The sequence below is a fragment of the Magnusiomyces paraingens genome, assembly GCF_902498895.1.
Source record: "Magnusiomyces paraingens strain CBS 517.90 genome assembly, contig: contig1, whole genome shotgun sequence".
NCBI lineage: Eukaryota > Fungi > Ascomycota > Dipodascomycetes > Dipodascales > Dipodascaceae > Magnusiomyces > Magnusiomyces paraingens.
In genome coordinates, this window is record NW_022474067.1 from 2,849,435 (window position 1) to 2,874,712 (window position 25,278).

The 25,278-nt window shown below is 37.3% G+C and overlaps 10 protein-coding genes across 10 annotated transcripts; 5 read left to right on the plus strand and 5 right to left on the minus strand.

The window, feature by feature from the left end:
• Nucleotides 1-706: 706 nt before the first annotated feature.
• SAPINGB_P000837 (uncharacterized protein) lies at nt 707-2,065 on the plus strand (the record flags this gene model as incomplete). Its single annotated transcript, XM_031995560.1, has 1 exon — nt 707-2,065. One exon carries the CDS (start codon nt 707-709, stop codon nt 2,063-2,065), a length of 1,359 nt encoding a protein of 452 aa, XP_031851451.1.
• Nucleotides 2,066-3,070: 1,005 nt separating this feature from the next.
• Nucleotides 3,071-3,946, plus strand: SAPINGB_P000838 (uncharacterized protein; the record flags this gene model as incomplete). The annotated part of the gene is made up of 1 exon (XM_031995561.1): nt 3,071-3,946. The coding sequence occupies one exon, from the start codon at nt 3,071-3,073 to the stop codon at nt 3,944-3,946; it is 876 nt and encodes a 291-aa protein (XP_031851452.1).
• Nucleotides 3,947-5,079: 1,133 nt separating this feature from the next.
• On the plus strand, nt 5,080-7,566 carry SAPINGB_P000839 (uncharacterized protein; the record flags this gene model as incomplete). The annotated part of the gene is made up of 1 exon (XM_031995562.1): nt 5,080-7,566. The coding sequence occupies one exon, from the start codon at nt 5,080-5,082 to the stop codon at nt 7,564-7,566; it is 2,487 nt and encodes an 828-aa protein (XP_031851453.1).
• Nucleotides 7,567-7,688: 122 nt separating this feature from the next.
• Nucleotides 7,689-9,092, minus strand: SAPINGB_P000840 (uncharacterized protein; the record flags this gene model as incomplete). The annotated part of the gene is made up of 1 exon (XM_031995563.1): nt 7,689-9,092. The coding sequence occupies one exon, from the start codon at nt 9,090-9,092 to the stop codon at nt 7,689-7,691; it is 1,404 nt and encodes a 467-aa protein (XP_031851454.1).
• A 1,115-nt stretch (nt 9,093-10,207) lies between these two features.
• On the plus strand, nt 10,208-14,024 carry SAPINGB_P000841 (uncharacterized protein; the record flags this gene model as incomplete). The annotated part of the gene is made up of 2 exons (XM_031995564.1): nt 10,208-12,574; nt 12,636-14,024. The coding sequence occupies 2 exons, from the start codon at nt 10,208-10,210 to the stop codon at nt 14,022-14,024; spliced, it is 3,756 nt and encodes a 1,251-aa protein (XP_031851455.1).
• A 114-nt stretch (nt 14,025-14,138) lies between these two features.
• SAPINGB_P000842 (uncharacterized protein) lies at nt 14,139-14,768 on the minus strand (the record flags this gene model as incomplete). The annotated part of the gene is made up of 1 exon (XM_031995565.1): nt 14,139-14,768. One exon carries the CDS (start codon nt 14,766-14,768, stop codon nt 14,139-14,141), a length of 630 nt encoding a protein of 209 aa, XP_031851456.1.
• A 1,501-nt stretch (nt 14,769-16,269) lies between these two features.
• Nucleotides 16,270-18,798, minus strand: SAPINGB_P000843 (uncharacterized protein; the record flags this gene model as incomplete). The annotated part of the gene is made up of 1 exon (XM_031995566.1): nt 16,270-18,798. The coding sequence occupies one exon, from the start codon at nt 18,796-18,798 to the stop codon at nt 16,270-16,272; it is 2,529 nt and encodes an 842-aa protein (XP_031851457.1).
• A 567-nt stretch (nt 18,799-19,365) lies between these two features.
• Nucleotides 19,366-19,830, plus strand: SAPINGB_P000844 (uncharacterized protein; the record flags this gene model as incomplete). The annotated part of the gene is made up of 1 exon (XM_031995567.1): nt 19,366-19,830. The coding sequence occupies one exon, from the start codon at nt 19,366-19,368 to the stop codon at nt 19,828-19,830; it is 465 nt and encodes a 154-aa protein (XP_031851458.1).
• Nucleotides 19,831-20,532: 702 nt separating this feature from the next.
• SAPINGB_P000845 (uncharacterized protein) lies at nt 20,533-23,639 on the minus strand (the record flags this gene model as incomplete). Its single annotated transcript, XM_031995568.1, has 2 exons — nt 20,533-22,965; nt 23,016-23,639. The coding sequence occupies 2 exons, from the start codon at nt 23,637-23,639 to the stop codon at nt 20,533-20,535; spliced, it is 3,057 nt and encodes a 1,018-aa protein (XP_031851459.1).
• A 578-nt stretch (nt 23,640-24,217) lies between these two features.
• On the minus strand, nt 24,218-25,224 carry SAPINGB_P000846 (uncharacterized protein; the record flags this gene model as incomplete). The annotated part of the gene is made up of 3 exons (XM_031995569.1): nt 24,218-24,311; nt 24,359-25,112; nt 25,209-25,224. The coding sequence occupies 3 exons, from the start codon at nt 25,222-25,224 to the stop codon at nt 24,218-24,220; spliced, it is 864 nt and encodes a 287-aa protein (XP_031851460.1).
• Nucleotides 25,225-25,278: the final 54 nt, after the last annotated feature.

Here is a 25,278-nt window from a genome sequence, read left to right on the forward strand (position 1 = left end):
GCTTCTTTTTAGCTTCAAAATTTAGAAGTCAGCTTTGTTTCATGAGATCAATTAAATAAAATTTTAATATTAAAACAGGCAAAAATAGTTGGCCATTTTCATTTTTCGGTTATTGAACAGTTTGATAAGGATGTTGGGAGGTGTTGAAAGTTTTTATCATCAAAAGAAAATAAAATCAATGTTAGCAATTGGTTTTTTTTGTGATAAGATTTGGAAATTTCGGGTCTTTTGCAGTTCGGATGTCGGGCCTATTTTTTAAGGTGGTTATGGTGATACACGTCGGAACTCCTATGCATGGCTTTTTTTTTTATGGAGTCCGAACCATTCATAAATTTCTTTATCTACTATCACTGTTCATTTTATTGATCCATCTTGGCATGTTAAATTCTACCAAAACCAAGATTCTATCTAACAGCAGATAAACCATAAATTAGTCACATTTAGGAAATTGATTTTGATTTTGATTCTGTATATTTTATGGAGGGAGGTTGGCCAGTTTTTGTTTTGAAGTGAATCTGTCAACGCTTGGGTTTTGGGCATCTCTAAATATATTTGCATCATACAATTAATTAATTTGCAATCAATAAATTCAAATTTCTCAGCTAAAAATATTATATTTTTATTAATATAAAAGAATCCATTTTGCCTTGCTTCATATATAAGAATTTTTTCAATCTATTATAATAAGCAAATTCTTTCTTTGCCAATGACATTCAAAATTTTTTCTCACATCAGCCGTGAATTTGGTGTTCATTCTTTGGTACGCGCTTCGCGTGACGTGAAGCTGTTGATCCTAATCAAAGTTGTCAGAATGATAGCTTTTGGACAATCGTCTATTTTCCTAGTCCAATTTTTTCATTCACATGGATACCCTACACATCTTACAGGAGCCTTTATGAGTTGTACACTTGTCGGTGATGTTGTTATTTCTTATTTCTTAACTATGAATGCTGACCGCTTGGGGCGCCGCAGAGTTCTTATTTTTGGTGCATTGCTAATGGCGGTTCCTGGAATAATTTTTGCTGTATCCAACAATTTTTATGTACTATTATTAGCTGCAATTCTTGGAGTTATTTCTCCTTCTGGGGCTGATATTGGACCTTTCAAGGCCATTGAAGAGTCAACACTTGCACATCTAGTACCAAAGGAACATCGCAACGAGATTTACGCTTGGTATTCTTTTTCAGCCACCTTGGCTACAGCATTTGGAAACTTTTCTAGTGGTGCATTCGTTAATTATCTTACGTCTAGTCATTTGGACTTATCTTTACTGAGCGCCTACAAACTAATTTTTGTTCTTTTTGCGTTTTGCGGTGCCCTTAAACTTGTGTTTTCTCTGTTGCTTTCAAACAACATTGAAACAGAAGAATATTTAACACTCAAGCAGGAAGAATCTCAAAACGCTAGAGAAACTTTGCCATTGCTTAACGAAGAAATACCACAATCAGAAACCTCATTTCCAAGCAAAAAGTTTTCTCTTTTACCCAACCTTTCTTCTGAGTCGACTGCTATAGTGATTAAGCTCTCACTTCTTTTTGCTCTGGACTCTTTTGCATCTTCACTTGTGCAGCGAACCTGGATGTCATACTATATATCAAAGAAATTTTCTCTTAGTCCAGAAGTTCTTGGATCGACTTTTTTTTCGACCGGAATTATTTCAGCTTTCACCATGCTTGTGAGTTCTTCGATTGCTAAAAGACTCGGTCCAGTTCTGACCATGTCATTAACCCATCTTCCGTCATCACTTCTTCTTGGATTTATACCTTTGCCATCGACTTTTATAGTCACATTTGCCATTTTTATTTTCCGTTCCTGTACATCACATATGAACATTGCTCCTAGACAGGCTTTTCTTTCAATGGTGGTTAAACCCTCAGAGCGCACGGCTGTCATGGGCTGGACTAATGTTGTGAGAACAAATTCGCAAATCTTTGGCCCATCTATCACAGGGTATTTAGCTGGTAAAGATGCACAATGGATTAGTTTCGTAATTGCAGGCGTACTTAAGGTGGTATATGATCTTTTGATAGTGTTGACATTTGCATTGAAGAGTTTTGATTATTAGAGAAATACAGATGTTTGCATTGTATAGGACATCTATTTTTATCATTTTAGTTTGTTTTTTTATAATATTATAAGTTATAACTTAGAATATCGGAAAAAGGTTAAAAGTTGTCAAAGAATTGTAAAAAAAATATATAATTTGAACAAGAATATAAAAAAATTATTAAGATCAATTACTAAATTGCAATGCTATCATTATAAGCATGCAACCTGGAATACTTTTCAAATAGTGAGTTATTTTGAAGAATCCATTGAAGCAATCTTTGTAAATATTTCCATAAAAGATGAAATGAACGCAATTGTTTACCAAGTTTTAATCTTTTTAATCAAAAAATCAGAACTAAAAGAGTTTCTCTATCGCGTTTCTGACAACCATATCAGGGTTGATCATATGGAACAGTTTGGTTTTAAGAAGTTTATGGAAAATGGTTTGCGATTATGATGTCACAAACTTAGTGTTCGATACAGTTATAATTTGGGGATTATTCCAAAACAGAAGGCAATAGAGTTGAAAATGAAAAAAAAAACATGTTACACCTCTGGAACCATTAGGTAACATATTACATAAGCCTTCTTTTTAGCCATCCTAAGAGCCGGTAACAAGTTCAATTATACTAACATTCTTTTTCAATTAATTATTATATTTTAATTAAAATTCCATTGATTTTTGATTTATAATTTTTGATATCAATTTTTAAATATCAATCAGTGAATTGATATTTTGAATTGATTTCAATGTTCCATTTTATGTTTTTTTCAATTATTAATCAACAGGCCTGTTGTCCTAGGACAGTTTTGATTAATAATGATAATTTGATTTAATTTTTCGAGATCAATTATAATGCCTCTATTTAAAGGCCAGTGGTTTTTGCAAAAAAGTATAAATAAGCATCATTTTTTCCTTCTTCACTGCATTTTATAATTTTTTTAAATCAATTCAAATTCTTTTATATCAACTCAATTTTTTTTTATTAATTCAAAATATTTAAAACCAAAAATATCAACAATGGCATCTACTCAATTGGACAATAAACCAGCTAAAGATCTGGCTGAAGACAATGCTTTTTTCCCTTCGCCATATTCTTTGTCTCTTTACACTTCTAAAAAAACGGATTATGATGGAACAACCTATGAACATCCTTATAAAGGTGAAAAGAAGTTTTTGATGATTGCTACTGATGAAAGATATATTATGATGAAAAATGGCAAGTTTTTTTCTACTGGTAACCATCCGGTTGAAATGCTTTTGCCCATGTTCCATCTTGACAATGCCGGCTTTAAATTTGACATTGCCACTTTATCTGGAAATCCGGTGAAGTTGGAAATGTGGGCATTTCCAACTGAAGATAAAACGGTTGTCGACACATATGAGAAGTATAAGGATCAATTGAAAAATCCTTACAACCTTGATGACATTTTGGAGAAGATAGTGTCTAAGGATTCTCCTTATGCCGGTGTTTTTATTCCCGGAGGTCATGGTGTTTTAGCACATATTCCTGAAAGTACTTCTGTTAAGAAGGTCTTGAATTGGGCTTTGAAAAATGACAAGTATATTATCACTCTTTGCCATGGTCCTGCCTGCTTGTTGTCTGCTAGTGTCGACGAGAAACCAGAAGATTTTCCTTTCAAAGATTACACTATCTGTGTTTTCCCAGACTCTTTAGATACTGGAGCAAACCAAGATATTGGTTATATGCCAGGCCAGTTGAAATGGCTTGTTGGCGACCGTTTATCGAAGTTGGGTGTCAAAGTTCTCAATCAAGATATTACTGGGAAATGCCATAAGGATCGAAAATTGCTTACTGGTGACAGTCCTTTGGCCTCAAACAACTTGGGTAAGCTGGCAGTCGAGACCTTATTGGCAGATCCTGAATTTAAGTAATTGTTGAAGAATTTGGTAAAAAGAAAATTGTTTACAATAATCTTTTTGAATTCAACAGTTAATTCTTATTTAACCAAGTTATTAATATTTAGTTATTTTTAAATATATTTAATTTTTTTTAAAGTTTCATATAAGAATAATTAAAGAGAATTATTAAAAAAAAGAATTAATTAAAACAAATATTGGTTTGTTTGTTTTTACTCAAAGGTTTAGCACCATAAATCCTAATTCCATCTTAAAAGTAACAGGGACCAAAGGCGAACATTCTCAGTTTATTTTCACTTAAATTAAAACAAAAAAAAATTAGTTTGTTTTTATTTAAAGGTTATAGAATTATACAACATCAGCATCTGTGCAATCCTTTATATTCCTATATATTCCTATATATCTTCGTTTTCACAATAAACTTTTAATCTGACTCCAACATTGCATCCCAAATAGTACTAAAAAAACTTTTAGATTCCAGTTAACAAAAAAAATTAAGTTAAACATTAAAATATTTTTAAAATAAAAAACAACCCCACTAGCATTAGAAACTATGAATTTATTTCTTTTACTTTAAATAGATTTTGTGTTTTTAATTTTACAACTAAGTGTGGCGGATTTAGCTCAGTTGGGAGAGCGTCAGACTGAAGTAACAACTTTGGTCTCTATATCTGAAGGTCCTGTGTTCGATCCACAGAATTCGCATTTTTTTAGTAAAAAATTGCTTTGTTAATTTGAACCAATTGTTATATTTTTCTGTACCAGGTAAATTTTTTCGTTATTTTGTCACTATTTTTTTTTTTTTTGTATGGTTCGATAATTTTTTTTTTTTTTTTTCATCATTTTTCATTATCTTTGCTTCACTTGATAACGACCCGTATCTTCTTCGGCACAGAAAGATCAAAACATCTAATACGCAATAATAAAATTTTAGTAACGACTTCCATCACTGCGGCAGACTCAGGAAATTTAACTCTGTGTCTGTTCTACACACTATTTTTTTTTTCCCTCAAACGACCTTATCATCACACTCTCCCCTGTAAACATTCAACATTTTGTGTCAATATACACGGGCCTGACCCGGAGCTGGATTTCACACCCACCCACGCGCACACTAAACCGTTTATTAATATTATCCGTCCAGACTGATGAACAGCGAGCCACTTTCTCTAATAGGAGTGAAGCGAACGCGTTCTCCTTCGCCGCTAGGCAACGTACTGCAAAATGTCAAACAAGCGCGCGGTCCCGAGTCTACGTCGGTAAATACAGACTTATCAAGGACTGGTACTGAGTCCGTCTCAAGTCTTGGACCTAAAGTTGCAAATAAAAACGTACCTTCATCTTCATCTTCGTCTTCATCTTCGTCTTTGTCTTCGTCTTCGTCTTCGTCTGCTACTTCTTCATCGACTCAAAGTCAGCCTTCTTCTTCAAGTGAAGTATTTGGATTGCGATCTGGGTCTTCACTTTCATCATTGGAAACTTCGACTAACCCCACTGTCGATATATCTTTTGGATCTTCCTCGACACCTACGTCCTCAATCACTCCAATGTTTAATAACACATCTGAAACGGCAGCTGCTGATTCAAGTTCTGCTTCGGCTTCGGCTTCTGCTTCTGCTTTGGCTTTGCGGTCAAAGTCTCGTCAACCATCTACTACTGAGCTTGCGTCTGCTTTAGGCGTGAGTTCTAAACCTCGGGAGCGACGTAAGTGGACTGAAGAAGAAGACACCAAGTTGCGGACCCTTGTTGCTGAATGGGGCGATCAAAGGGGGAAAAATAGTAATTGGGATAAGATTAGTGAAAGTATGGAAGGCCGGAGCAGCAAGGATTGTCGTAAGCGATGGTTTCATTCGCTTGATCCGACATTACGAAGAGGCCGGTGGACGCCGGACGAAGACCGAATGCTTATCGAGGCATATGAGAGTATGGGGCCGTCGTGGAATCGTATTGCACAACTTATTACGGGCCGTACCGATGATCAATGCTCAAAAAGATATAACGATGTGCTTGACCCGCGCATTAAAACTCGTTTACGTGAATGGACGAAAGAAGAGGATACTATGTTAATGCAACTGTTTAAAGAAGAAGGTCCTCAGTGGAAAATCATTGCAAACAAAATGGAAGGTCGCACTGGCTTAACTTGCCGTAACCGTTGGCGAAAACTTGCGAACAATTCGGTTGGAGGATCAAACTCCACAAGTAGTAATTCTCAGCAACAACAGCAACAAGGCAGAAACTCTTTATCTGAGGTACGAAGAAACAGCAGCCATAATAGTAACAATAACTCTCAAAGTCAAGATACACAAGATACACAGCCATTATCACCAGAATCAGAGCAGGCATCATCAAATCATTCTACTCCATCATCAGTTCATTCTGCAAGTGCTGTGCCTCCTCCGCCTTTTCAAAATTCAAGGGAGGCGGCTAACCCTACAGCAATTGTACCAGATAATTCGAGTGCCATAAATGTGCAATATTCTGGCAGCCCTCAATTTACCGCCAACTCTGCTCAACCGACTAACAATAACAGTAACAATAACCGTAACAATAACAATAACAATAACAGTATTAACAACAAAAACAACAACAGTAATAGTAATAGTAATAGAGCACCCGGTCCCGGATACTTAAACTCATCAGGTGGATATTCAGGGCAGGAAACGCTGCTTGAGCGATCACTTTCAATTTTACGAGGATCAGAAGCCACTGCGTTTCTTCAAAATGTTTCCAACTTTGCTGCTGAGACAGAAGCAGCTGTTGCTGCAGCGGCAGCCATACCTGTTGGAAATAACCAAGTTTTGAGCAACAATTCCAGCGCAGGCGCTAATAAGACGACAGGCACAGGTGCAGGTGCAGGAGGTTCAACCTCTCGAACAAACAATGGTCTGACTACTAACGTTGTTAATCCGCAAAACAGTACAAACAGTACAAACAGTACAAATACAACGAGTTCAAAAAACACTCACTATACATTTGGATTGGATGGACCTTCAGGTGTGCTAACCCAGAAACCTTCTTACGATGGTTCTAATCCACAGTTTTCATCAGCAATAGATGACAATAATGGCAGTACAGTTGCTCTTAAGCAAGAAGACATTGAGCGAATTGTGATGACAGCTAAACGACTTGGAGTCGCTGTAATTGTACATCAGCATAATCATCACAAGCACGAGAATCATCACCACCATCATTACTATAATGGCGACGCGCGGGCCGAAGGCGCCAACTCAGCAGATGGGCCAACCTCAGACACCAGCAACAGAGCTCATGGTACGGCTGCTGTCAACAACAGTAATAACGGTAACAATAACAATAACAATAATAACGATGATGATGATGGATCAACCCCTCCGTTCTTGCGGGCACACCCTGAATTCCGGGAGTTGGAACAAATGGACATGGACACAGATCCACTTGGATGGTTTGGAACACCGTTCCCGAGTGCCAATGTTTCAAATAATATACCAGGTCCTACGCTGACGGGTGGTGTTAGTAGGGGTGTTGGTGGATATAATAATTCTGGTGGAGACAATTATTCGAATGGATTAAATGGTGGATCATCAATGATGAATAGTTATTCTGGGAAAGGTCCTAGTCCTAATCATTATGAAGATATTCCATTCAATCCGTCTTAAAAAAAAAAAAAAAAAAAAAAAAAAAAAAAAAAAAAAATATTGATTTGGACTGTTTTAAACATAGAAAAAAAGAAAAAAAAATCATATATAGAACGTTTACTATTTTTTTTATTATATATATTTTAGTGCTTCTCGTCTTGTTCATCGTAACTGGGATCAATAGCACCCAAAAGCATTTTGACTAGCCAAGTTTGGGGGTCGAGATTGACACCCAAACGGGCCATTTCGTCTTGTTCAACCTCAAAATTAGATGTACAGTCAACCATTCCACCTACTATTGGGTCAACATCGAGCTTGGCTAAAAATTCGCGTGCACGAATATCATTGCCGACTTGTGCAAACTGGAGACCAAGAGCACCTGGTCCGTATTGTGTTCTTGAGAGCTCATTCTTGGCCTGAGCAATAACATTTGTAAGAGTTGAAGGTGACTCACCGGCAGGAGTACCGTCAGTGACTGTGATAACCAAAACAGGCTTCTTCAGGGCACGGTTACGAGCAGGACCAATAACCAAGGGGGTAAGAACCTTTCGTTCGAGGTTTGTGCCAAGGGGAGTAAGACCACGGAATTGGACGCGAGACACGAGATTTAGCACTTCTTGTTCAGAACGAAGACCATTACCCTCGGTAGAGTTATTCATGAAGCGGACCTCAATACCATCATCATCAAAGAGAGAAGCAATGTATGCTGCACGAGAAATAATAAGTTTCAGGTCATCAATACGTTCACCATTTTCTTCAAAAGACATGGAACCTGAATCATCAGCGTAAATGATAATATCGTAAAGAGCAAGGCGTACAAGATCAAGTGCAATTTCCATAGGAATCTTCCAATATTGAGACACTTGATCAATTTTGTTGCCAATGGAGCCGGCAATTTGCTGAATACGTTGAGGACTGTAAAATGCCTGTAGACGGTTTTCTTGGACTGCCTTCATTAAGCTATTGTAGAACCCTTGAGTACCTGCGCCACCTTGTTGTTGTTGTTGTTGAGGTTGGCCATAGCCGCCTGGTTGTTGGCCATATTGAGGCTGTTGCTGTTGACCGTATTGCTGCTGGCCATATTGAGGCTGTTGCTGTTGACCGTATCCAGGTTGTTGCTGGCCATATGCACCAGGTCTTTGTTGTTGACCATAGGCTCCAGGTTGCTGTCCGTAACCGCCAGGCTGTTGACCATAAGCACCAGGTTGTTGACCATAGGCTCCAGGCTGTTGTTGCTGACCATAGGCTCCAGGTTGTTGTTGTTGCTGACCATAAGCGCCAGGCTGCTGCTGTTGTTGGCCGTAAGAACCGGCTCCGTATTGTTGTTGTTGAGCAGGTCTGTTTCCGTAAGCTGGAGCTGGAGCTGGAGCACCTGATCCATAAGATCCTGGAGCACCTGATGGAGGGGCACCATAAGTATTAGCTTGTTGTTGTTGAGGAGAACCAATTGTGTTTACTCTTGCGGGAGCGTTTTGAGCTGAGGTTGTAGGGGCAGCACCTGGAGGTGCGCCACTTTGAGCGGATGCCAGTTTACTAGCAAGACCCATTTTGGATTAATCAATTAACTTGTTAAAAAAAAAAAAAAAAGAGGTTAAAAAGTAAAAAGATTGGGAATAAAGAAAAAAAGAATAAAAGAAATATGGATTTCTTAATTTGAGTTGTTTTTTTTTTCTTGTTTTAAAACGGTATGGTGTGTGGGAAAGGGAAGAGTTTTTTTTTTTTTTAAAAGGCAGAGGAAATATCTCAATATTTATAGTTTGCCTTAGATTAGTCAATTGCCACCATACAGAAAACATTACAAAATTTATTGTTGTGGGGATCTATCTTTTTATGATCATATATATAACTATAATAAAATTATAAGAAAGTAAGACTTAGATTAATATTCAAGAATGATTGAATTTTAATAAAAATGACTATTACAATGATTAATGATTAAAGTACTTGATTTTTATTTTTGTTCCATTTAAAAGATAGATAGAAATAAAAGAGTTCCAATTGATGTCATTTCATCTTTCATTTCATTTGCTTTGCCTTTGTGGTCCATCATCGCCTCCACATAGACACATAAACATATATATGTATGTTTTTTTTTAACTTTATAAGCAAAGACAAAAAGGCCTTTTTTTTTTTACAGTAGAGTAAGAATTAGAAAGTAAAAGAAAAAAAAAATTAGAAGTATTTCAAGTATTTAATGAACAATTGAGTGATCATGAATCTCCCGAGGTGCCTCGATCGGTTCATTGGGCTGTGCAATTTTGATGACCAGTTGCTCAACTGCCAAACTGCTAAACTGCTGACGTCGTCATTTTTTTTTTTTACTTCTTAAAGCCACAGGGCTGGGTTATATATATACTTAAACCTTGGGACTTAAACAATATATTATATCGGGAGCACGTGTTTTACTTCATTAAGTCTCAAATGTTATTTACGCCGCATTAAAGTTGTAACATAGTTTGTAATAAATAATTAGTGCCAGGAAAGCCATTTCGTTTTATTTTTTTCTTTTTTTTTTTTGGTACACACAAGCCAATGTGGAAATTTCAGCTCGGACTCATGCAGTTTTAAGAACTTTCTCACCACCACTGTAACTAACTAACTACTACTACATCTCAAACTAGCCAGCCTGTCAGTCTGTCAGTAAGTCAGTCAGCAAGCTCAAATGTCTGAGAACGACCCACTGCCTGAGCATTCCACAGAGCCTCCAGCTACTTCTCTGCTGGACTCATCTCATCAACTTGAAGAAAATGAAAATGACATTTCTCAGATTCCTACTAATATTTCTGTCCCCGAACAAACAAAGCAGCAGCAGCAGCAGCAGCAGCAGCAGCAACCCACCCCCACACAAATAGAACCCGAGACAAAAGAATCCTTTGAAGAAGAGAAAAAACAAGAAACTAACAATCTCAAGCAACCTGAAAATATAGAAACCGAGGAATTGCCTGTTGAAAACTCTGATAAAAGCATAGAGTTAAATTCCACTAATGAGTCTGAATTAACTTCCAACTCAAATCTCAACAAGGTTGATGACGATAACACAGATAATAACTTTGTTTCTGAAGTTTCCAAACCAATAGAAGATTCTTCTAAAACTTTAGAAATACCTTCTGAACAGACTGAAAAGATAGCCGAAAAGACATTGCCAGAGTCTGTTTCAACTGCTGATGGTGTTGAAAAACAACAAGAGCCAATATCTGACCAGGTTTCTCCATCTAAATCTACATCTAAATCTACATCTATATCTTCACCTTCACTAGCAGTCTCTACAGCACCCAAAAAACAGGAATTCCCAGAATCCTCTAAACAAACACCCCCCACCCCACCACCAAAACCTCAGACAAAACCAAAATCATCTACCAGTTCTTGGGGTGGTTTACTGAAGCGGGCCGTCGCTAATGTGGAGTCGACTCTTGACCGAATGGAATCCTCTCTCGACAAGGTTATTTCCGATAGTGCAACGTCAGAAATTGGACCTAAACCAACTGAGCCGGAACCCGCAGCAAAAATTACCTCTCCCAAACCTATCAACGTAACTTTGCCTGCGTCATCAAATTCGTCGTTGTTGTCACCAGCTACTCCATCACCATCACAAACACCTTCAACGGGCCGTTTGTCATTACAAGAGCGATTGGCCAAGTCTATTAAATCATCTAGTAGCACACAATCTCTTGCACAGTCGCTCGCTCAAACCCCAACTGATTCACCACGTCAAAGTTTCGATAGATCAATTACATCTCCTAAAACTTCAATTGATAGTTCAAGACCTTCTATTGAAAAGTTAGAATCACAGCCTGAACCATCTGAATCACCAGCACCACAAAATGTACTTGAGCAGGAAAAACCTTCAGACTCAGATGTTGATGACACTTCCAAAACTGAACCCTTAACTTCAAACATCTTAGACTCTTTAAACCTTGGCACTTTAAGTTCTCTTGTTGAAGAAATTAACACTCTTGGTGAGACTGGTTCAGACCCTATCCCCTTGGCTGATCTCAAATCTAAATTTTCTCGTTTTATGGAAGAGCTAAAGTCTCGCGAAGAAACAAACAATGAGGAGCTTCACTCTTATAAGGAAAAGGTTACGTCTCTTGAGTCAAAACTTGTATTTTTAGCACGCGAGGAGTCGGAAAATGCCAAACAAGATAAACTTAATAGTACAGGAATACAAAAGAAACTTGCTGAAAAGGAAGAGCAAGTTGCTTTACTGATTGAAGAAGGCCAATTACTGTCTAAAAAGGAACTAAAGTATATGAACACCATCAAGGCAATTCGCTCCCGAGAAAAAGAACAAGAGAGATCAGCGCTCGAGGCTCGTGATAAACAGCAGCGCTCAGAACGCGAGCTTAAGCAGCTACGAGAGCGTGTTCAACAACTTCAAGATACTGAGAAACGCAACACGGGAGACCAGCGTATTCGTGCCAAACTTGAAAACGAAGTTGAATCTCTACGACGCGAAAAGGCAAGTGCATTGGCCAAGGTTGAAAATCTTGAGGACACAGTTGCTGTATTGAAGCAGCGCAACACTGCAGAACAAACGGCAGCCCAAACAAAAGCTTTGGAAGCTGAACGTACTCGTGTAACGGAGTTACAACGCGAGCTTACACAAGCACAACTGGCGTTGACAGTAAGTAACGATACTCACAAGAGCGAAATTCGGGAACTTGAGACGCGGATGAGACGGGATGCAGCGAGTTGGGAACGGACCCAGGTCAAGACTGAAAAGGAGATTCGACAGCTTGAAGCCAAAGTTGAAATGTACCGCAGCCGGTCTGAGGAGTTATCAAGCGGGTTAGGAAATGGTACTAATGGTACTAATGGGAGCGGTGCTGGTGGCAGTGCCGCCGGACCCGAGTCCTCACAATTGGCACTTTTACGGCAAATTGAGGTTATGCAAACCCAGCATAGCATTGCAACAGAAAATTGGAACGGTATTGAAACCAATCTTCAAAACCGCATTGCCAGTCTTGAGCAACAAGTAGAGGATTCTAATGCTCGTGACTTGCAGTTTAGAAAGAAGATTAAATCGTTGGTAAGTGAGTTGTATTTTATTGAGATGTGAGAGACTAACATGATAAAAAAAAATAATAAAGACTGAAAGCCTTAAAGTACAGACGGCTGAAAATGAAACCTTGGCTGATCAGCTTGAAGAACTTCAAGATAAACTTAAAGTGGCCACAACCACTGGAGCAGATGCATCTTCCAAACTTGAGGAAGCACAAGCTCGGGTACAGGAGCTTGAAGAAATGCTTGCTGATCACAAGAAAAGCAGTGATACTCGAATGCATAAGCTTGAGCAAGAGCTTAGGGAGAGTGTTGATGCTGCTAATGCATCAGCCACTGCTGCTCAGCAAAAGTTACAGATGATTCAGCAACAACAGTTGCAACAACAACAGCAGCAGCAACAACAACAACAACAGCCACATTGGCGAGGCCCGCAACAAGCTCAAGCTCAAGCTCAAGCTCAAGCTCAAGGTCATTTGATGGGCCGACATACCAGCTTGGACTCTGGAAATTCGGATCCCTTATTAAACAGCTCTACATCTTCGGCTTCATCATCTCAAATTTCACTAACTCTTCCACGTCGTGGTAGCGGTGATGTTCAATCAGGGCTCGACGATTTTGGTCCTGGAGGGCTTTACATTAACAGTGGGGCTGCCAATATTCGTGGCAACTCTACAATGGCCAACTACTTGAACGGATTGACATCTCCAACACCGTCACCATCGACATGGGGCTTTGGAGCTCAAGCTGGAGCTGGAGCTGGAGCTGGAGCTAAATCTCCAATGATGATGCGACGATCTTCGAGAGGTAGTTTGCATTCCAACATGACGAATCCTTATGAGAGTGCACATTTGGGGCCGAGTGGTCCAATGGGTATTTCAGAGGTGATGTATGAAGAGAATGAGGAAGAAAATTTAGATAACGATGATGAGGGTGGAGAAAGTGCTGGTCGTGCGGCGTCATTTGTTTCTGTGGGGGATACGAGTGTTGAACTTGGAGGAGAAGCACCTGGAGGGTTCCCAAACTTTGAAGATTCTGCGTCGACAGTTGGTGGAAGTATTGGTATTCGGGAGAGTGAAAGTGATCGACGGGATAGTGCGAGCGGAGCAGGAGGAGGCGGGGGGGCTTCGATTCAGTTGGTTGGGCGCATGTCACGGACGATTCGTATTCTTGAGTCTGAGCTGTCGAGCGTCAAGCTTGAGCTTGCACGGGCTGGTGCCAAAGAGGAACAAGCCACGCGAGAAGTTTTACGTCTTTCTGCTGCACAAGAGGAGGCAGAAAAGAGTCAGGCACGGATTGGAGAGCTTGAGAGTAAGATTGAAAATATGAGTAAGCGAGAACAAACAGCTTTGGAGATGCTTGGAGAAAAGTCGGAGCAAGTTGAGGAGCTGCGGGCAGATGTGGATGATCTTAAAAACATGTATCGGACTCAGATTGAGGATCTAATAGATCAGTTAATCAAGGCCAAGAGTAAATAACAATATGAATATAGATGAATGAAATACATTTAAACGTGTTCATTTTTATTTTTTATTTTTTTTATTTTATTTTATTTTAATTCATAATAATCAAAAAAATAATATACAACAACATTAATTGTTTCCTTGCGCAACGGCTCTCTTTGTGTGTTCGGTAATATCTCTAGATTCCCATGGGTATGCGATCCAGACATCTGGAACAGTACGGGCAGCAACATAGCGGTCCTCAGTCATCATTGCTTCTGGGAGTTCAGCACGTTTAGGTTTATCCTTATTGTGAAGGACAAAAATCAAAAAGGTAGTTTTTTCATCTTGACGGCCGAGGCGTTCTGCTTGTTCACGGACATCCTTTTCAAGTTCCGAGAGGGCATAGTGAAGGGTAGTACGAGTATCATCAACCTCGTCAACAATAAGAACAGTTTTGCCGATAAAGTCGACAGAGCGTTGGGCCATAGTACCAAAGTCAAGCCACTGAGTACGAACAACTTGGGCACCCAAAGTTTCAGCAGCATTAGCTTCATCTTCAGCACCCAGGTCTTCATACAGTGACAGACCAATGGCTTGGATAGGGATATTTTTTTGGCCGGGTTCCTTAAGGAAGGTACGCAGAATACGCGCGGGGATAAATCCACCACCACCAATGGCCACCATAAGGTCTGGGCGGAATTTGGTCTTCATTCGCTCGGCACCTTCCTGGCAGAGTTTGTGAATGTGGTCATAAGAGATGTAGAGTTTTTCAGTCATGATTGATAGAGAAGAAAGAATGAAATGAGTTAAAAGATTGTTATAAATGGATGTATATATATATATATATAAATAGGTCTTTAAAACTTTTATATATAAGTTTTGAATGTTTAGATAAAAAAAACAAAAAAAGAAGAAAAAAAAAAAAAAAAAAAAAAAAAAAAAAAAAAAAATTAAAATGGGAGGAGGAGGAAGAAAAGGGCTGCTTATTTATATATTTATATTTATTTATATATAAATATATATATACATCTATAATATAATATACAGAAAAAAAAAAAAATTTACAACAAAATATAAACTCGCGTGTCCGAAAAAGGCCACAAAGTCATTCACATACACACACATACATACAAACAAACAAACAAACAATATAGTGCGGCCACGGCATTAATTTGTTTTTCTGGTTTAATTGCTTATCGCCAGAAAGTGTGGAGGATGAAGAAGAAAAGGAGAAAGAATTAAATAAATAAAATAAATCAAATAAAAATTCTACAGCAGATTTACTTGAAATATCCAATATGAAGAGCTTTAATGATGATTATTATTTATTCTAAGAATAATAATTTTTAATTCAATAAACTTTTAGTTAAAAGAAATTTTTTTTTTTTTTTTTTTTTTTTTTTTTTTTGATTGATTGAAAATTATTAAAAAAATTTTTCCCCTTTGAAGTGAAAAAAAAAAAAAAAAAAAAAAAAAAAGATAGAAAAACCGGTAAATCCAACGGAAGAAGCCGATAGTATTTAAACCAAATAAAAAAATAAAATAAAAAAATAAAATAAAAAAAATAAAATATTTTCATTTTTTTATTCATTTAAATTAGAAATTTAAATTTTTTTTTTTTTTTTATATATAAATATATATTTAGGACTTTTTTTCATTTTAAAATCTAATGGAGGATAAAAAAAAAAAAAAAAAAAAAAAAAAGAGAGAGAAGAAATGAAATAAAAATAAATTTGTAAATAAATAAATAAATAAATTCCAGCATCATCATCAAATTTCTAAAATGACTTTTCTGTCAAAGTTTATCCGAACTATTAATGCTGTATAAATATATATAGTCATTAATAAAAAAAAAAAAAAAACTTCTTTTTTTTTTAAAAATTTATTTTTATTTTTTTTTTTCCATCTCATATAATTTCTACATTTCTGCTTTAGCCGTACATATATCCCAAAATGGTAATTTGTGTGGCTTTCATATATTTAATACCATATATATATATATATATATACTATGTATCCTGGATATATCTTAAAATATTCTGCTTCTAATCCTTAAAAATTGTACTAGTTTTATGCTTATTTTCTTTTTTGCAAATTCTTTAATACATACAATTACTATTTCTTTTTAATTCTTTTTATTCTGTCCCTAACTAATATCTTCTTTTCTTTCCTTTCCTTTCCTTTCCTTTTCTCTTCTTTTATATCTAACATATTACTTTTCAATATAATTCAATATAATTCAAATTCTTTATTTTTATTTGTCTTCTTCTTTCCCGTATTAACGACGACTAGCCCCATTGGCCTTCTTAAAGCCTCCCTTCTTGGCCCCGCCACGCTTTCCAACTGCCTTCTTCGAAGAAGATCGCTTGCCAGCTCCCATCTCGTCATCACTAGCATCAGGAACTGCAAGCTTCTCAACTCCCTCGGCCTCCACATCACTCATATCATAATCCTCGTCTTGTGCAAACAGTGCTTTCTTATCATCCTCCTCCTCTTCTTCTTCTTCTTCATCTCCATCAGACTCTTCAGCTTCCAATTCAATGAAATCAGAGCCCTTGGTAAATCCATCTTCCTCATCGTCATCCTCCTCCTCTTCATCTTCATCTTCATCTTCATCTTCATCTTCATCATCATCCTCCTCCTCATCATCCTCATCCTCATTATCATAATCTTCTTCACCATTAACAATCACAACATTATCATCCTCAATGTAATCAACATCAGAATCAACATCAGAGTCGTCCTCATCATCATCCCCAGATCCTCCACGAGCACCAGCACTGCCATTCATCTGCTGTGTAATCTCACGGCGCATTTGCAACTGCGTGCGCAGCATCTCCACACGACCTTGCAGAGCCAACAACCGCGGCAGCATGCCAACCTTGTTGGAAAGTGTCAGATGCAGAGACGACAGAGATTGTGCCAGATTGGGAACACTCACAAGGTAACCACCATGTGCAATCAATGTCCATTTGATCCAAACCATCAGTTGACCCGCTCGTCCAGGGCTTCGAGAAATCTTATCCGCAAGACGTTCTACCAGTAACACAGCTTGAGATGACTCTAGGCGCTTCACAGACACCTTGATGTTCTCCTCATTGTGTGTGGTCAAAAGAGACTCCAGCAGAGCATGGTCATTGGTCTTGAGCGACTGCGCCAAAACAAGCGTAAACGACTCAGGTGTCTTGAGTGACATTTCATCAAACTCTTTGCTTAAAAGAGTGGTTGAAATATCTCTGTTCTTATCGCTCTTCTTTCCAGTAGAAGATTGGCCAGATCCGTTAGTCTTGTCCTCCTCATCTGCTTCTAAAACATTAAGGCGCTCAGCAAGAGTGCTAGACTCCTCGTCATCCTCATCTTCATCATCATCCTCCTCCTCTTCATCATCTTTGCTCTCTTCCTTCTTACCGCCATCTAAATGCGACAAGTCATTGCCACTCTTAACTGCAGATGTGTCTTCAGTATATCTCTTTGCAGTAGCAACATCCTCACCCTCATTGTTCAAGTTGTTCTTAGACTCAAGACCTTGTAAAACCTTGATAGCTTTGACAAGACTAATATCTCCAGTCTTGGCATTGCCATCCTGGTTCTTCCACTCAACCTTTTCAAAAACAGGAATAGTACCATGTTCAATCCACGTAAGTGTAGCGTAGTTATCATTGACTGGGAATGAAACATCTTCAACAATAACACGAAGTGCTGCCTTTTGCTTCACAGTAAGAGGCTTCTTGCTTGAAGTAGCAGGTGCAGGACGAGTCACAACAATAGTGCTAGTAGGTGTCAAAGAAATAGCCGCCAAACTCTTCCTGCTTCTAGTAGACTTGCTGGGTGTGGCTGCTGCATTTGCAGCAGAAGAATCCGTAATGGTAGCTAATGGGTTATTGAAAATCTCTACAGTGCCGTTCTCAGTTACAATAGCTGCAACAGACTCATCACTACTCAAAACAAACTTCTTGACATTGGACTGAGCAACAAGCAGAGCCACAGGCTTTTCCTTAGAAATGGAAATGACACTAACATTGCGTTCATTGCTGGAGTATGCAAACACAAGATCTGTATTGCTGGTAGATGGAATAAGTTGTGTAGCAGGCGAAGCAAACGCAGGAAGCGACTTGATGGTGTTGGTTGGTTGGTTCGAATCAATCAGATATATCGAAGAAGATGCCAAAAGAAGAGGGCTCTTGTTCTCGTTTGAAGCGGCAGAAGAAAGCTGCTTGACTAGTGTAATATCTGGCTGCGCAGCCTTGAAGGTGCGAAGAGCAGACTTGGTAGTCAAATCCCATTCGACAATCTTTCCAGAGTTATCACAAGTCCATATCGAAGAAGAAGTCTTGATGGCATCACTAGTAGATGGCTTGGAAGAAGAAGCATCAATGCTACTAATTGGAAACTCATGAGATCCTTGAAGCTTGAAAATGATTGCGTTTTTAACAGGTGAGTACACAAGAATTTCACCGCTGTTGGTACCGAGAACCACAACTGCAGACTCAGGAGAGTAAGGAGTATTGGCGTCCAAATATCTCTTTCTCTTCTTCTTGGACTGGCTTGCAGAAGAAAAGGTCTCGGGGAGGTATGCCCAAGTCAAGGTGCTTACAGAAACACCCTTTTCGAGAACTAAGCTAACATTCAGTGCAGTACTTGATCCTGTAATGTCTCCACCAGTAGAAGAGACTTGGACTTTCGAAAGATCAAGACTGGGGACAACTGACGCAAAAAACTGGCCCGAGACATCAAAAGATGAAGCCACAAGCGAAAGAGCGTTGTTGGAAGCAGGTTGGTTAACAGATTTACCAGTAGCCACTGCCATTATTGTATATTATTGAAAAAAAAAATGTCTATGCTTCAAATATTAAGGTATCTATCTATCCGTAGAATTTCTGGTTTCACTAAAACCTGGATGTAAGAAAAAAAAAATTCCTAAAGATCTTTAATTTAAGAAAAGGAAATTTTTAATTTTTAAAAATCTTTGTTGAATGTTGAATTTTTTTTTTTAATTTGTTAATTTTTTAATTTTTTTTTTTATGATTTCCAGTTGATTTACTTTTGATTTTTTTTTTTTTTTTTTTTTTTTCACCCAAAAATTTTTTCTTTTGGGAAAAAAATGATACTTACATAATCAAGGCCGGGTAAACTCTAAAGGTTACTGGAACCGCATGTCTTGCCCCTCTCCAAAAAATATAAAAAGCGAGCAACGTCCAGCTTTTGACACACAAAAAAAAAAAAAAAAAAAAAAGTAAATATAAATAAATAAATAAATAAAAGCCCGCCTAACCTTCAATTCCTCATCAACAAGAAATCTAGAAACCCTCAATATTTATTAATTTTTAAAAAAAATTTTTTTTTTTTCCAAGCTACTTTTTGAGGATAATTTATAATGTCAGATAGAGGAGACCACGGAGGCGATGATTTGTCACTTCCTAAAGCAACTGTCCAGAAAATCGTATCTGAGATAATTCCACCAGACCTTGTCTTCTCTCGGGAAACACGTGACGCCTTAATTGAGTGTTGTATTGAGTTTATCATGATTTTAACTACTGAATCCAACGACATTGCTGAGAAAGAGTCAAAAAAAACAATTGCATGCGAGCATGTTTTAAAGGCCTTGGAAACACTGGGATTCTACGATTATATTGAACCTATAAAGGGCGTCATTGCCCAGCATAAAGAAGCCCAAAGGGTCCGCGAAAGAAAGGTGGGAAAACTTGAACAATCAGGACGAAGTGAAGAAGATTTGATGCGTGAACAAGAACTCTTGTTTGGGAAAGCAAGATCAAAACTTCAGAATAGCCAGCAACAACAACAACAACAGCAACAACAGGATCCCCCTTCGTCATCTTAGATTTTCTTTTAAAAATAGACTAGTCTCTGTTTTGTGACTTACATCTACACTTTCCGCAACAACTACAAAATACCTTTCCTATGCAACACTTTTGTTAATCGCTGTATTTTAGCAGCAATGACGATTTGATGATTTTTGATGACCGGCAATGACACATGATGATGATGATGATTATGATTACGATTGGATTTTTCCTTCTCTTGCTACTTTTTTTTTTAATTTTCTTCTTTTCAATTACCAGAAGCTAGAAGATACACATACTGAGTTAATAAATAATTTTCAAAGCACGATCTAAACATTTCTCAAGGTTTATTTTTAAATTAGAAATCCTTAAAGAAACGCCAAACTTTTTTTTAAAAAAAATTGGATATAAATTATACAAGACACTTTGAATTTTTTTTTTTTTTCGAGATTAAAATGTCTTTTATAATTTCAATATTTGCAAAGAAAAAAAAAGAAAAAAAAACAATGAATTTAATATAAGCAATCGTTTCTCTCTAAAAAAAATACTTGAATAATGAAACTAAGAACTCAAAAACTAATGACTAATGACTAAAAACAAATAAAAATAATAAAAACAAACAACTTTTTCTGGAGCTTTAGTTTTTCCCAAAATATGAAACTTTCTTTTTCTTTTCCCTTTTTTTTTTTTTTTTTTTTTCTTCATTTTAACAAAGAAACGCAAACCAGAATATATATGCTTTATGCAGAAGAAACACACTGCTCAAAGATTTGGGCTTCTTCAGGAGTGTAACCACCAGTTAAAACATTGTAACGAGCAGGATCGTTGGTTTTAATAGTAATGAATGCGTCACGAACAACAACATTAGGCTCCATCTTATCAAGAACAGTTTCCGTCAAAGGTTCTTCTTCCAACTCATCTCCTTCAATAAATCCAATACCTGTGCCAGGAACTTGAGATTCTAAAAATTCAAGATAGTCAGTAGTGGCCTGTCTATCACCATCATCATCCACTTCATCTTCATCTTCGCCTTCGTCCCATTGTTCGTAAAAGTCTTCCCCATCAAAATTGCCGTTGGCATTAAAGTCCTTTTCCATGTCTTCCTTATTCTTAACAGCCTCGGGGAACTTCTTAAGAACACTAACCAAACCCTTTGAAATTTGACCAAGGTTATTGCGGATAGACTCAGGAAGTTCGCTATCAGGAACACGGAAAAGACCGAGCATAGCTAAGATAACAAGCTTAAGATCGTAAACACGTGAAAATGATTCCATCTTCTCAAACCATTGGGTAAAGAAGTCTTGTGTCAGGTTCTTAGATTCTAAAAATTTAAGAGTATCTTGAGGGTTATAGCAAATGGAAGCAAGGATTACCTCCAAAAGACTGACAAGGTATCGACGGTTTTTAAGCTTTTCAACATTGTTTGTGAGGTGATAAGTAATGCTTTCCAGAATTTGAGGCACAAACGCATCAATATGGCCGTACAAGCTTAAAAGCATCTTTTGAGCGATAGATGAAGCAATAATGCGATCTTCAACACCCAATCTGTCGTTCTCAGACATAACAGTACTAAAGATATCGAAAAGAATATCCTTAAGGCGGTCATTGTTCCCAATCTCTTCAGATCCATACTGTAAATAGTTGTCAATGCTAGGGAATATCTCGCTCAAGTAATCAATAGCATCATCTTTAAAAACGCTATGCATCTGAACAAAAAGCTCCCACATTGTAGGGGAAATTGATTTCAAACAATATGTGCAATTTTCAATCAAACCAAAAACATCAGCATAAAATTCGGAAAGTTTTTGAGAGAAAATGACTTCAATGACAGGCTTCAAAATATTTTCAAGCTCAATAACAACGTTACGAGCATTATCCAAAGCCAGAAGAAGAGTAGACATGGTGTTTAGTAGACCTAATGCAGTCATGGTCTTGTCTTCATTGGCTGCGTCATCATAGTCAATATTTTCAAAGTCCATATTTTGCTGTTCAACCAATTCGCCCAAAAGTCTTAAAAGTTGATCACGCATTCGGGTAGCAAGATCAACGGCAAATGGAGTAAGCTGTTCAGAAAAGACTTCAACAAACTCTCCAATAACACCAGAAATGGCGTCAATGTCAACCCTGCTAGTAAGATCCAAAAGACGAGTCATGACTTCAGGAATTCTAGAGGATAAAGAGGCATGTACACCTTCAATTGTGACCATTGGCTGAAGAGCGAGAGCAGCTTCAACTTGGACTGGGAGATATTTATCTTCCATACAACTCAAAACTGACTGGTATGCAATTGAAACATTATCGACGCTTTCAAACTTAACATCGGCGTAATGATTTAAAAATTCGCATGCACGTGCTCTTAAAAACCCATGAGGACTGTTAAAATCAGGGAAAACATACTGAGCAATGAATGATTCCATTTTATCTGCGATAGGGCTCTTCTTAGAAAGAACAAAATGAGCAATAGAGCCCATAATGCGTAAAGCTGCCTCTTGTTGACGAGCTAACTCAAGATCAGCGGGATTCGACTGATGAGCAGTAACAACACCCTGAACAAAAGTAAGAAGAGGATTAAGTGTATGACGTGATCTCTTGCGAATTAATGTCACTAAGAAATTAGTGGCAGCAATATCAGGAGTGTGGCTCTCTTCATAAACATCAATGTTCTTGTGAATGTATTCGTTAGGATCATTCTCAAAAATATCAATGTCATTGTCGGTGGTGCAAAGAAGTGGGAAAACCACATGAGAGACAATGATTTCAGTATGAGGCTTCAACAGAACCCAAGTTTCCTTGTAGCTAATGCATTCTTCCAAAAATGCAAGAATGTTATAAATCGAAGCATTTCCAAGCCAGATATCCTTTTTGATCCAAAGTTCAATTTGCTCAAAATAAGCCTTAATAATTTCGGGAACATAATTGGAAATGAAAATATTAGAAAAGTCAGCGTACTTTCCGGGTTGACTACCAACCTTTCTAGGAGCTGCATATTTGTAAAACAGACGGTACAAATTGGCAAATGCCCATTTTTTGCACTTGACCCAAGAGTTTAACTCACGATCTTCCTCGCTAAGCTTCATAACTTCTTCAGGGAGTGGTTTTCTAATAACAGAAAGCATAAGATTACCCCAGTTTGCGAGGTTTTCGGGTTTTTGTAATCTCTCAGGTAAAACTTGCTATAATTAAAGTTAATATAATGATTCAAAAATAATATCAACTAACGTACCTGAATGGCGCACTTGTAAATTTTAAGGACATGACGAAGCATATCTCCTGCTGCAGCACTGTTTTCATTGACCAAGGAATTACCAATGCCTAAGACACCATCAAAAGTTGCTTCAATTACAGCATCGAATTCCTGTTGCTCGTCACGAGTCCATCTATAATACTTGCAAATCTCTAATAGACAAATGAGACCCACTCTAATGGTTTCAACATCATTGGACTGAAAAAGATTTAAAGTTACATTGACAAGATTAGGCCATTTTTTGGGGAAATCTCTAGCCACTATAATATTTAAAACTTTAACAAGAACCTGACGAGAAGGAGGAACACTTTTGATTAATGCGGGAACAATACGATCTCTAAAAACAGGCTTTTCATCTTCATCAATAAAAGCATCTTTTGGATTTATCGGAGTCCATCCTTTGGTGATTTTGTTTTTCAAGTAAACAGCAGCTGCTGACTTCACTGGATCTGAAACTCTTGGTTCAATGACAATATCCAAACAAGCATTAATGAAGCCAGGTGTCTTTTCAGCTGCCTTAAGGTCAAGCTCAGCTTGCATTCTAATATTGGCATCTGCTTGAAGGGTTGCCTCAAGACAAGTATGCAAAGCGTTTGTATCCATTTTAATATGCAAATACCAGAAATTTTATAAAAGGAATCGTTCAAGAAATCAGTCTCAAAATAAGGTATCAAGAGGTTCAAACCAAAAGATGATGCAATAAATCTTTAGGGTATTAACTGAATTTTTTTCTATAATTCTTTTTTAAGAAAAAATATACACCCTTTTATATAAAATGTGCCGGAGTACCGCTCTTTTCAAGAGGTCTTGACTGACAGGTTGCAGTTACTGGTATCGTAAGAAAGGTGAGGAGAGGAGGAAAAAAAATTGGCTGAATTGGATAAACTGAAATTTTTTTATTTTATCACGTGCTCTTCTGCATAAAGAAAAAGAGGGTAACTCTAAAAATACCCTAACATCAATAGGCCAGCACTTAACTTTTCAATACCAGACTTATCTAATCAAGTAAATCGAATGTATCATTTTACATAAATTAAATTAAATTAAATTAAATATATATATTTTCCATAATCAAACTGTGTTTGCAAGATCATCTCTAGAGATGTTTAAAGTAAAAAACTTAATAATATGACCGGTTACTATGTATATATTTTAATTATTTGGAGAAAAAAAACATCTATTTAAAAAACTCTTGAAGCCAGCTCATCGAAAAGCTCATTTTTAGCTTGAAGATCTTTGACATAAGCATGATTAGGTGCTGCCAATTTCAATTTTCTAAAAATTGTTAGAAATAGTCAAAAATAGTTGGTAAAAATACATACTCTTCTTGTTCTTCATAAGATTGACCTAAAAGAATTGCGAGTGAAATTGAGCTTATAAGAGCGTCAGGGTTCTCCGGATCCACTTCTAAAGCTTGTGTTACGACCGACTCAGTTTCAGGAAGTCTTCCTAACAAAAGTTGAGATACAATCTTTCCCAAAAGCGATTTAGTTGTTATAGCACCGCCTGAGCATAGCTCATCATAAATATAAAAGCCGTCCTGGTAACGGTCGTAGCCACCTGCCCGGAAAAATGTCCAAGATTCAGCTATATTAAACGCGGTATTATCTTGAGCCCAACTGCTGATAGCCTTAATTTTTTGAGAAGCAGTTTCGAGTTGGTTTTGAATGAGATAAATTTGAATAAGTAAAGTAGCAGCCTCAATATTAGCGTCACGATCTAATAATTCCACAGCCTCTTCCAACCGCTCTTCAGAGACTAATATGATTCCACCAATAAATTGAACAGTATGGTTATCAGAACTTTCGGATATTAATTTTTCAATTTCATTGACAGCATCAACTTTCTGTCCTTGGGTGTATTTGGCCAGTGCCGAAACTGCAAGATAGTCCTCATCGCCTTCAGTGCATGAGCTAAAACCTTTTATGACTTCAGCCTGTCGACCCAAAATAATCTTAGCTCTAGCAATCAAAACATTAATGTAAACAACTGCCGCTTCAGAAAAAGAATTTGTTGATGTATTGATGACCGTCTCGTAATCACCGGCATAAAATGCACGTTGAACATTGTAAACTTCTATGAGATTTGAAATTAAACAACAGTTAGTCAAAGAATATTTTGGTTATTTCAAAGTTTCTCAATTTACAAAAACTATTAAAAAAAGATTCATACCCCGAGTATTAGCCATTTTTTTTTATTGCGGAGCTACTTAGTACCTGGTAAAATACTTGATAATAATATT